The sequence below is a fragment of the Muntiacus reevesi genome, chromosome 1 (genome assembly GCF_963930625.1).
Source record: "Muntiacus reevesi chromosome 1, mMunRee1.1, whole genome shotgun sequence".
In the NCBI taxonomy this organism is placed as follows: domain Eukaryota; kingdom Metazoa; phylum Chordata; class Mammalia; order Artiodactyla; family Cervidae; genus Muntiacus; species Muntiacus reevesi.
Window position 1 is genome coordinate 166,653,353 of NC_089249.1, and position 12,200 is coordinate 166,665,552.

The window sequence follows — 12,200 nt, forward strand, 5'->3', positions numbered from 1 at the left end:
TTACTCCTTGGAAGGAAAGTTATAACCAACCTAGACAGCATATTAAAAAGCAGAGACATTACTTTGCCAACAAAGGTCCGTCTAGTCAAGGCTATGGTTTTTCCAGTAGTTATGAATGGATGTGAGAGTTGAACTATAAAGAAAGCTGAGCACCAAAGAATTGATGCTTTTGAACTGTGGTGTTGGAGAAGACTCTTGAGAGTCCCTTGGACTGCAAGGAGATCCAACCAGTACGTCCTAAAGGAGATCAGTCCTGGGTATTCATTGGAAGGACTGATGCTGAAGCTGAAAGACCAAAACTCTGACCACCTGATGCAAAGAGCTGACTCATTTGAAAAGACCCTGATGCTGGGAAGGATTGAGGGCAGGAGGAGAAGGGGACGACAGAGGATGAGATGGCTGGATGGCATCACCGACTCGATGGACATGAGTTTGGGTAGGCTCCTGGAGTTGGTGATGGACAGGGAGGCCTGGTGTGCTGCAGTTCATGGGGTTGCAAAGAGTCGGACACTACTGAGTGACTGAACTGAACTGATTTCTTTATTAGGCTGGAGAGTGGGAGATGGAACAGAAGAGGAAAGAGACAAACTGGAAATGTTTCTTTGAGCAGTAGGGGCCCCCACTGTTTTTTGCACCTTCCCTGTCCTTTTTCTTGAGAGCAGGTCTTGACCCTGATTTCTCTGGAGCAATCTTGGTCTTCTTCATGAAGGAGATGATCTTCTCTGTTCAGCCAGGACAAATGTACTTTCTGCATCCGTGTGAAAGGAAGAAATAAAAATTTCAGCCCCTAGATGTGTAACTTTCAACAACTTGGAGATAGAAGTTGCAGGAAAGTTGGATCTGCTCCCTGGAAGACCACTTCTCTATATTTGGATGTTGAATTAAACTTCTCAGCTCCACCAAGTATTCTCTCAGCATCCTGGACAGTGAGGTAGCAGAGAGAAGCATCCTTGCCATCATTATCTCAGATGGGGTTTGAGAGGAGTAGCAGAGAAAACTGGAGTTTCTAGAAGAGTCCCAGGACCCTCCACTCTTATTCCGGGAAGTAAGGCTGATTGTCTTCTGGAGACTTGAATATTTGGATCTTGGTAATAGGCTGAAGGGGCAGGCAGAGAGACCTGGGCTGAGAATCAGTGCAGCAGCAGAGAAGTCCCAGGTCCAGTTGAAAATGGAGGGTCCAGACCCTGGTAGGTTCAGCACCATGGAAAAAAACAAGACTGCCATTAACCCTTGGTCTCATAATTAAGTACCATGGACAGAATCCCCTGCAGCCCCCCCGACGAGCACCGGTTTGCTGTTCTATGGAGGGATCTAACCTGGTTCCTGGTTGACTGCCTCTAGCACTTAAAGCTCACAATAAACCACAGTTCAGTTTCCGTCTGAAGCCCTCCTGAATTTCTTTACTGAGATGTCTATTCCACAGCCTCCTGGTGAGAGTGGAGTCGCCTTAGAGCGATTCTTAAGATCCAGCTGATTTGCATATATCTGCATACACAGGGGGCTTCTCCGTTCTGCTTTTATTACAGATGAATTGTTCAGAGGAAGAAAGACAAGGTTTATTTCACTTCTTCTTTTCCTCTTCTTTCCCTTATTCCTAGGGTCTTGATCTGGTGATTTCCCCAAGAAGCCTGCAGGGGTGTGTGATAGGAAAGATGGGAAACAGACTCCGGACAACCAGGGATTTGTTGGGTCACTCTATGTGGTTTTCCTTGGATAATTTCCTCCATCTGCTTGACTTCTGAAGGATCCTTGTGAGGATTATAGGGAGGCTGCATTTTGTTTTAGCACATGGGGTCAGAACCTCTGGGTTGAAGTCCCTGGAGTTCAGGGAAGAAGCCGTGGCTGGAGCCTTAGAGATTGCAAAAAGGATGGGATCCCGTTTTGAAGGGAGGGATGAGGAGTGGTTGAGTGAGGACTCATTTTGAAATGAAAGGAGTCCTGGGTCTCTAAGCAGCTTCTAAAAATACCATCTCCCAGCGCTGGGGAAAGGGGGAGGGGAAAATCGAGCGTGTGGAGAATAAAGATGGGAAGGAGGTGGGCGTGTGAGAGCCCTTCTTCAGGTAGATCTGATTTCAGAGCTTCCGCCTGTATCCAAGGGCCGGCAGGATGCCACACCTCCCTATGCTTCTTCAGCGAGCTTCGGTCTTCTGCGGTCTCTGAGCCTCAGCCTCTCCTGATGACCTTTCTTTGTACGGGTGAAGGAACTCAATTCCTCCCAGCCTCTCTTCCTACTGTTGCTGTCCAGCAAGTATGTCTGTGAGTAAGCTTGTACACATACCACACACATACACACACGAAGTGACACATGAAAGTGGCTTGTAAATGACCAGTGCTCTATGATGTCAGAAATTTTCATTCCGTTTAGTGCTCATAGAGGTATGGACTGTGCAGAGACAAGGGTGATTCACTCAGGTATTCTCAGCACAGAACATGGCACCCAGTGAGTGATGGCTGAAGGATGTGGAATACATATATACAAAACGCACAGACATCCAGGCCATGCAGCACTCACATTCATTCTCAAGGCTTCTCTGGCTAATATAGCCTCCAAAGGAGAGGGGTTAGGCCCCCCAAGAAAAGAGGTCTGAAAAGCCACCGGGTGGGTGGAGCTTTCTCTGCTCACGTTCAGTCCAGACGGTGGCGCTCAGTAGCCGCCTCCCTCATCCTGGAGGGCTCCAGCCCTTCCCACCATCAACGCCTTAAACCCTCATCCAGCACATAAATGACCTTCACAAGACAGAGGTCGTGCTCCACATTTCCTTTCGACTCTTTCAGCGCTGGGTGAACCCTGCGAGGATTACTCCCCCTCTCTCGCTGATGCCCGGGAGTCTGGCCGCTGCTTTCCTCACGAGTCCCTGGGGTGGGCGGAGAGCGTTTATAAAGAGGGAAACTCCAGGCTCTGAGCAGACTGGGGAAAGGGGTGGTCGCGGAGAGGGCTGCCTGTGTCCTGGCTGCAGAAGTAAGAACCTGGGGAACCAGTCGTTCATGCAAAATCTATCAATAGCCCATCCTGGCGTCCACATGGTTCCCCCGCCTCGGAAGAGCTGCTGGTAGGGTGGCACTGTGTCTGCCACTTTACTCTCCTTTCTCGTGTAGCTCTCGGGCTCGTGCCTGGCCTCTTCTTCCCCGGTGTGTGTGTATGTGTGTGTGTGTGTGTGTGTGTGAGAGAGAGAGAGAGAGAGAGAGAGAGAGAGAGAGAGAGATGAGGGCGGGGAGAAAGGGGGCGGGGTGGAGCCACGAGATATCCAAAGCTGCAGATACAGGAAGAAGATAAGGGCTAGGAGATAGAGGAGCTTCCCAGAGCTTGGGGTCGGGACACCAGTCTTCAAAACCTCCTGCAAGTCCTGGGTACTAGGGGTCTTCCAGGTTAGCTCAGAGGTTGTAAGTGTCGCTGCCTCCCCGCGTTTGCTCCTCCTTAAGCCACGCCCACATTGCCTATTTCTCACGAATGAGCTGCTAAGATTCAGCGCTCTGGGCCACCCACGCCAGGTCATCCCTCTCCCCGTGAACCGAACCGGGTCTCAGCGCTGCCCCACCCCCCATGGTTTGGAGACTGGCGGGACCCCTTCCTTCTCCCCCTCCAATTTGCTGTTCCGCCCCTGGCCTATGAAACTCCACCTCTCCACCTTCTGCTGGCGGGGATTGGTGGACTTCCCGCGGTGGTACATAGGGATTGGTGCCCATGGATTATGGTCACCGACGAGATCCCGCCCCCCAGCCAGCGCTAGGGTTTGGGGGCACTGCTCAGCGGTGCTGGGGCTGGCGCGGCTTGAGCCGCTGCCGCACTGACAGCTCGGTCTGCGGACCATGGAGACCGGCGCCTGCCCACATCCGCTGCGCCTCTTCATCTGCCTGATGCCGCTGTGTCTCGCCTTGCTTTTGGGGCCGGGGAGGCCCGGGACCGCCGAGGAAGGTGAGATTGGTGGCTGTTTGGGAGGCTTGGATGCCAAAAGATAGGAAGCTGAAGAACTGCGGTGCTTGGGGAAGGAGTCGTACGAAGAGACTGGAGTCTGTATTGGGGTTTAAAGCAAGCGGACAGCGAGAAAGCAAAGAACTGGAGAGAGAGGAAAAGGTGGCTAAGCAACGGAGAAGAGAGGAGCACTGAGGAGCTCGGGGGCTGGAGACCTGGGAGGCTGGGGAAGAAAGAGACCAGGAACCGTGGGAGCCAGAGGCGACGGTTCAGGGGCCGGTGAGACGGATAGGCCGAGCAATTGGAGGTGGGAGGTGTGGGGGCAGGGAGATGCAGAGGTGAGATTGGAGTATAAGGAGACGGGATGGAGCCGGAACAGTGGGGAGTCTAGGGGACCACTGCGTGGCGAACAGAAGGTAGAGCGCTGGTGGGGCGACGGGGGCGGGGGGCGTCTGGTGGCGTGTTTCGGAGAGGGCGTGGGGTCGGGGATTGGGGGAAGAGTCTGGGAGCTGTCCGACGTGCTGGCCAGGGAGCTGTCCGCAGTGCTGAATTTGGAGTGTAGACTAACGAGCGCGATCGGCGTTGCCGGGTTCGAGGGTGCTCGCTGTACCAGCGGCCGCGTCCTGCTTCTGACTCTGAATTTGGGGGAGCTGTACACTCAGTTAAATCCAGAGGCGTAATATCCAGGTGCAGGAGCTGGAGGAGCTGGAATCTGAGGCGTTGGCCTCGGGGTTGTTCTGGGCGCTAGATCTCTGATGCTTTCCAATATGCAATTCCGATGTGCTGTCGGTTACACCGAAATTGGGAAGCTGTCAGTGATCCTGCCCATTGTCGCTGACACTTCTGGGGCCAACCCCCTTAAAGGGCTCACCTTGGAGCCCCACCCCCTTGCTTAAGCTCCAGATGAGTAATCTCCAAAGATTTGGAGATGGCCTGGGCTTCTGGCTCTGAGCAGCTGCCGTGCTTCTAACCAGTGTTTCTCTGGGACCGATCCTGACAGCAGGATTCAGACTGCATGTCAGACGCCTCATGGGGGAAGAAAGTGACCACATGCATCTCTGGTTTAGAATGGGTCATGTCTTTATGTATTAAAGGAATTTGGATAATCTTTCAAAAGCAGTGGAGATGACAGCCCCTGGGAAAGGGGCTGGTTGAGGAGATAAAGATTTTTACTTCTTTTGCTGGTGACAGGGTCTCTCTACTTCATTTTCCCCAGAGACCCTGGGAGTCAAACTAAAAAGTTCAAGTCTCCCCTATCCCTGGTGATCCTAGACCTCAAAAGAACCCATGAGTATGACTGCCTTCAGGAATGTGTATAAGAATTCTCAGATATGATCACTTTCTCCCTCTTATTGACACTCACTTATAACTTGGGGGATCTGGGAAGGTGGGGGGGGGTCACTGATCCCATTTTAGAGCCAGTCTTAGAACACATGTCATGGATTCCATGCCAGCCTGAATAATGACTCTCCAAATATTTCCATACCCGAATCCCCAGAACCTGTGAATATTGTCGTAAATGGCAATAAACTTTGCAGGTGTGGCTAAGAATCTTGAGATGGAGAGGTTACACTGGATTATATGGGTCACCCAATTACAATTACAATGGTCCTTAGAAGAGAGACACAGAAGTCAGAGTTCTTCTGTACAGAAGGAAACAGAAGTAGAGAAGGAAACAGAGGCTGGAATGATGTGTTTTGAAGATGGAGGAGGGGACCACAAGCCAAGGAATTCAGGTGGCCACTAGAAGCTGAAGGAGGCAAGGAAATGGATTCTCCCCTTTGAACCTCCAGAAGGGACCAGTCTTTCCAACACCCTGACTTTAGACCAGTGAAACTGATTTTCAACTTCTGACCTCTAGAACTGTAATGGAATAAAGTTTTGTTGTTTTAAGCTACTAAATTTGTGGTAATTTGTTACGGCAGTCACAGAAAACTAATACAGGCTCCCTCCCTAATCATTGTGGCTACCTTTCTTTAGACTAGATCTACTCATGCCTTCTCATGGGGACATATGAAGTGGGAAAAGCTTGTCTGTATCCTTCACCACATTCTCTGTTTTCTCAGTCAGCAAATTTAAAGTGAACTCACCAAAGGTTCTCACTGCCCCCCTGCCCCGAACTTTCTGATATTTCTGTTCTTCCCTCTCTTTAGTCATCCTCTTGGATTCCAAAGCTTCCCAAGCTGAGCTGGGCTGGACTGCACTGCCAAGTAATGGGGTAAGTGTAAACCTTTCCCTCTCTGTCCCAAGGAGCCCCTGGTGGTCCAGGACTCAGCCCCTTTATCTCCCCATGGCTATATCAGATCAAAATGCTCCTGAGATTGTAGTCTCCAGAAGCCCTGGCTTCAAGCCAGAGTGGCCTATTAGAAAATGTTGACTCTTCAGTCAGACTGAAAAGAAAAAAAAGTGATAAGAGAACTGGGTGTGTCTAGGAACAGACACAGCATTTGGATGGAGCCAATGCTGGATGGTGCCTTGCACCCAGTAGGTCCACTAAGCAATGTTGTTGATTGATGGGCTGACAGGACAAGCAAGACTTGGAATCCTAAAAGAGGCTTGGAAACTTGGGGTAATCGGGGGAGATGTGATGGTGTGACAGCAGCTTGGTGTTGTGGAAAGAGCAAGGGGTGGAGAGCCAGGAGACTCCCTACTTTTGCTATAAGAAGACATGTCTATCCACTCAAGTCACCCCTCTCTGGAGCCTGTTTCCCTGTTAACTGAACCTCAATCGTCTCCAAGGTTTTTCCCAGCTCTGCGTCTTATAATTTTAGGGGTGTGTATGGGGAAGGAGAAGAGAAGAGGATGCAGAATGATGGGGAAGGGGGGCTTCAGCCGCAGTCAACGCCAGGGCTCGACCTCTTGGGAGCGCCTCGGCTCTGAGATGCCCACATGTTTGCTCTCTTCCCCAGTGGGAGGAGATCAGCGGCGTGGACGAGCACGACCGTCCCATTCGCACATACCAAGTGTGCCACGTGCTGGAGCCCAACCAGGACAACTGGCTGCAGACTGGCTGGATCAGCCGCGGGCGCGGGCAGCGCATCTTCGTGGAGCTGCAGTTCACACTGCGTGACTGCAGCAGCATCCCCGGAGCCGCGGGCACCTGCAAGGAGACTTTCAATGTCTACTACCTGGAAACCGAGGCCGATTTGGGCCGCGGGCGTACCCGCCCAGGGAGCAGCCGGCCCCGCAAGATCGACACGATCGCGGCAGACGAGAGCTTCACTCAGGGCGACCTGGGTGAGCGCAAGATGAAGCTGAACACGGAGGTGCGTGAGATCGGTCCGCTCAGCCGGCGGGGTTTCCACTTGGCCTTTCAAGACGTGGGCGCATGCGTGGCTCTAGTCTCTGTGCGCGTCTACTACAAGCAGTGCCGCGCCACGGTGCGGGGCCTGGCGGCGTTCCCAGCCACCGCAGCCGAAAGCGCCTTCTCCACGCTGGTGGAGGTGACCGGAACGTGCGTGGCACACTCAGAAGGGGAGCCCGGCAGCCCCCCGCGCATGCACTGCGGCGCCGATGGCGAGTGGCTGGTGCCCGTGGGCCGGTGCAGCTGCAGTGCGGGATTCCAAGAACGCGGTGACATCTGTGAAGGTATCCAGCGCCCTGGGGGTGTGGTGTGGGAGTGTAGCCCGCAGGTGGCAGTTGGGAGAGAGTGTGTCCTAGATGAAAGAGGCAGGAGGGGGAGTGGGGAAGTCACGGGGTGTGGAGCCGGGAGTCCTGACTTTTTGTGGTGCTTCCAGTGGGTGTAGCCGGGACCAGTAAGTGAAGTTAATGAGAGATGGATTTGACTCCATACAAGGGGGCATCAGGGACCTGTATTTCAGGCACCATGATAAACACCTCACACAGGCCTTCTCATTTATTCACAGCAATAAAATCACCTTTATCCCTGTTTTTCAGATAAGGAAACAGAGGCTCAGAGAGATTAACACCTCGCTTGCAGTTAAGAAACAGGGAACTGAGTTTTAAATCCAGATTTGCCCAACTCTCAGGTTCTTTTTACTACACCATGCTGCCTCCCCTGTGCATAGGGAAGAAAGAACTCTACAATAGCCTAACTCTGTTAGCTAGAGGCTGCTGGGATTGGTTACATTAGAGGCAGTGAACTCCCTGTCACCAACAATATACAAGTCAGAGGCTGGCAGGAGGATTCTTGAGCTGGAGAGAGAGATTGGGAAGTTGCATTAGGTGACTACTAAGATTCCACCCAACTCTCTGAACTAGAGTCACTGTGCCCGCGGGGGAGATCCTTCATATTGAGGGTTCTGTTAGACTCTCTGGTCTGTGGGGGCACCAGGAACAGGTCTCTCCTTCCCTGTCTGTAGCTCTGAGGACAGGGTAAGAATGGGGTGTGGACCATGTGCACTTAATGAAGAAAGACCAAGTGAGACTTTTTCTAAGCCAGGTCCTTCTCTGGGTGCCAGGGGAACAGAGATGAATCAGGCATAATCTCAACTCTTGAGAAATTCATAGTCTAGGTGGAAAGATGCAAACATTTAAAAGTCACAACAGGATGATGTATGAGCTAACAGAGAGATTGATACAGTGATGGGAAGACACTGGGAGAAGTGACTAAACTTGCTCTCATTTCTTTGTTCAGTCATCCATTCAACATGAGTTGAGAACACCTCACCTGCATTTATTGAGGGTATATATTTATGAATGAATGTCACCATCTTTTCCCTGGGGCTCTTGTGGTTCAGTAACAGACTTGGAGAGAAAAACTTTCCTGGGCTCTTCAGGTAAGGTAGGGATCCACTTCTGGGCTCTCCAAACCTCTATTTCTAGAGGTTTTTACCTCTAGATGGTTATTTACCCCATGGTCTGCAGTGACCGCTAGTGTTTCTACCACTTGACTAGGAACTTCTTGATCTCAGACAATGGATTGTATTATCTTAGCAGCTCCAGTATCCATAATGGGACATATGGTAGGTGCTCAATGGAAATGTACTGCGTGAGTGAGAAGTTAGCATAAAGGGTGATACATATCAACAGAAATCTGAGGAATCCTGGAGACAGGAGAACCCAATTCTAAGTGTAGAGAGAGATGCTGATAAGGCCTTTCTTCCAGGCAGCCAAGAGATTTCTGAGGTAACAGATTGTGTCTGTAGAAGCATGGAGGAGGGAGAGAACAGGGCATGCTTGGGGCTCAGCAAGTCAGCATGGATACAGAAGAGGGCATTTGGGGATGTGAAGGTGATGGGGCTGGAGAAGAGGAGAGGCAATTCATGAATGGCCTTGAGTGGGGATAAAGAAGGGATAAAGAGCTTAGACTTTATGCTTTAGACCATTAGGGAGAGTTTGAAGCAGAGATCTGACAAATTCAGATTTGTATTTTCAAAAGATCACTCGAGCTGCAATTACAAAGAAAAAGCTGGAGAAGGAAGGATTAGAGGCCAGAAGTTGAGGAAGAAAGATGATGTAATAGTCCAGGAGAAAGAGCACAAGTTCTGAACCAAGGCAGAAGCAGAGCTCACTGAGTGACAAGGATGGATGTAATAACAAGATCTCCACAGCACTTGGTGACCATTGATTTAGAGGAAGGAGTCCTTGTTGACTTATCTGCATCCAGAGGATGGAATGCACAGATGGTAATTCACTGGAGTAGAGAACACAGGGCATGAATGCACAAAAAGATTTGATGGTGTTCATGGTGCACTCAAATAGAGGTAGCTAGAAAGTGGGTCTGGAGCTCAGCAACAGAGAGATAGATGCTACTCGAAGTTATAGGTTTGGTTGGGACAGACCAGGGAGAATGTGTGGGGTAAGAAGCAAGGCAGCCATTGATGAAGTCTCACAGAACAGCAATATACAAAGGGGAGCTATAAAGAAGACTGCAAGGCAGTGATCAGAGGCTGGAGGAGAGTGTGATTTCATGGCAGCCAAGGATGATGGAGGGCTTTCTGGGTGGCTCAGTGGTAAAGAATCTGCCTGCCAAGTGGGAAACCTGGGTTTGTTCCCTGGGTCAGGCTGACCCCCTGGAGAAGGAAATGGCAATCCACTCCAGGATTCTTGCCTGGAAAATCCCATGGACAGAGGAGCCTGGTGGGCTACAGTCCATGGAGTCAAAAAAGAGTCAGACGTGACTTACCAGCTAAGCAACAACAACAAGAGTGATGGAGGTTCCAGGAGAGGATGGCCTGCAGTGTTGGTGAGCCATAGGGAACACGAGGATTGGTCAATGTCTGCCTAGTGGCCCTGGTGAGAGCAGTTTCAGCTGAGTGATGGAGGTCTTACCAGCTGCAGCAGGTAAGAGGATGAAGGAAATTGAAGAGCTAAAGGCAGGGAATGTAAATACTCTCTGGAGGTTGGGTTTGAAAGGTGAGAAGAGGGCATGATGTCTTGAGGAGGACATTGGGTGGAGAGAGGATTTTTTTTTTTTTTTTTTTTTTTTTTTACTGTAGATGAGAGGGAGCCTTGTTTATACAGGAGGTAAGGAGCCAAAGGGTTACCAAGTGTGGGGCGGCAGTCGACCTCCAGGGAAGAAGTATTTTATTACTGATGTGGATCAGAATTGCTGATGCATGCTGCTAACAAAAAGCAGGCCACGTTTTAGTCAGTTTTATTGTTTTTAAATACAGTGCCCTGCTGCCCATACCTTAAATGGGCTGCTTTTATGGCTCTACTCCCTGTACTGTTACCGGAAAGAGCTGATAGAGAAGAGAATTACCAACCCATGGCCTCTCCTCTCCCTGTGGTACAGGAGGGGACACCTGTACCAGTGGATAGGGGAATCTTGCTCTGCTTTACTCACCGCTGCAGCTCCAGAGCCTAGAACAGCACCTGGCTCATAGCCATGCTAAAAAATTGTTGAATGAATGGATCAGGGACTGGAGGAGGGGATTTAGATATACATTCTAGGCAATCACAGAGAGAGAGAGAGAGAGAGACTCAGGAACCCAATCCCACTTCTGACTTTGGCTGAGACCAGACAAAGGCCATTTGTAATGGCATCAGCTCTGCCTTAGGGAGCAAGCACGTGGGGAGGATGCCAGGTAAAGCTTCACAGGGGAGGTATTATTTTGAACTAGGATTTGGAGAAACATAGGCATTTGCCAGGAGAGACGTTGTATAAGACATTATGGGACAAGACGCAGAGGTGGAAAAGGAAAAATTCAGTGTGGTATGGGTGGGGTTGGCATTGGGGAGCTGTTGGAGGGTTTTTTATAAAGGGAAATGAAATGGTCAGGTTTGTATTTAGAAAGGGAAGGCCTTGCAATTGTTTTCTGTAGCTATTATAGAGCCCTCTCTGAAGGCAGACAGACAAGGAGGCATCTCTCTTTAATGACCATGACTCTTGCTCCTCTCCCAGCCACCAGGGGAATTATTGAAAGATGTGGGGTTTCCCTTGGGGGAAAAAGTCAGAGTGTATGACTCGTGTCTTCAAATCTCTGTACTGCCCTGGAGCAGAGGAACTCAAGCAGACATGCTGAGGCTCCACAGGTTACATCAAGTCCCTGCAACAGAGAGGCATGAGGCGGGTTACAAGCAGGGAGGCTGATTTGGGCTCAGCATGAAGGCATGAATGCTCAGTCGCCAAGTCGAGCTACGTTATGTCCAATTCTTTGCGACACCAAGGATTGTAGCCCACCAAGCGTCTCTGTTCATGGAATTTTCCAGGCAAAAATACTGGAGCAGGTTGTCATTTCCTTCTCCAAGGGATCTTCCTGACCCAGGGATCGAACCTGTGTCTTCTGCATTGCAGGTGGATTCTTTACTACTGAACCTGGGAAGCCCCACCACCTGCTTACTGAATGCCAGTGTGAGCCAGGTGGCAACCTAACAGCTGTGACTTGCTATTCCCACTCCCCCACAGCGCCCCCTACAGGGAGCAGAGGCCCGCACTCAGATCCCAGCTCCGCCTGGTACTGAGGGGCTGTGAGAAGTTACTCAATCAATCTCTCTGGACCCCCCTTTCTTCTCAGAGCTGGGGGAAAGTACCCTAGGGGGCTGATGTGAAATTTAAATGGAAGCACTTTCAAACTGCCAGCGTTGTTCAGCAGAGGCCGTCGCAGAAGGAGGTGGGGTCCCATTACTAGGTATTTGAGCAAAGACTGTGGCTCCAGCTAGGAAAGCTGCTGCAAGATAGGCCAGAGGGCGTTCAACTAGAGCACCCCTGAAATTCTGACTCTGACTGTGAGGAAGAGAGGGAGGGGGCCGGTACTCAGGAGTCCCTTCCTGAGTCTGTCCCTCAATACAACCTCTTCTAAACAGAGCCTCTCAAAGTAGACATAAGCAATGCCGTCTCTGATTGGACCACCCACCTCTGGGACCCCAGACACACATACACACG

The 12,200-nt window shown here is 50.8% G+C and overlaps 1 protein-coding gene across 1 annotated transcript in view; it reads left to right on the plus strand.

The window, feature by feature from the left end:
- Positions 1 to 3,807: 3,807 nt before the first annotated feature.
- Positions 3,808 to 12,200, plus strand: part of EPHA10 (EPH receptor A10) — a 43,657-nt gene continuing 35,264 nt past the window's right edge. Inside the window, exons 1-3 of the mRNA XM_065930134.1 lie at positions 3,808 to 3,913; positions 6,064 to 6,128; positions 6,820 to 7,498. Of these exons, the coding sequence (XP_065786206.1) occupies positions 3,808 to 3,913; positions 6,064 to 6,128; positions 6,820 to 7,498 (850 nt within the window). The remainder of the gene's footprint in view (positions 3,914 to 6,063; positions 6,129 to 6,819; positions 7,499 to 12,200) is intronic.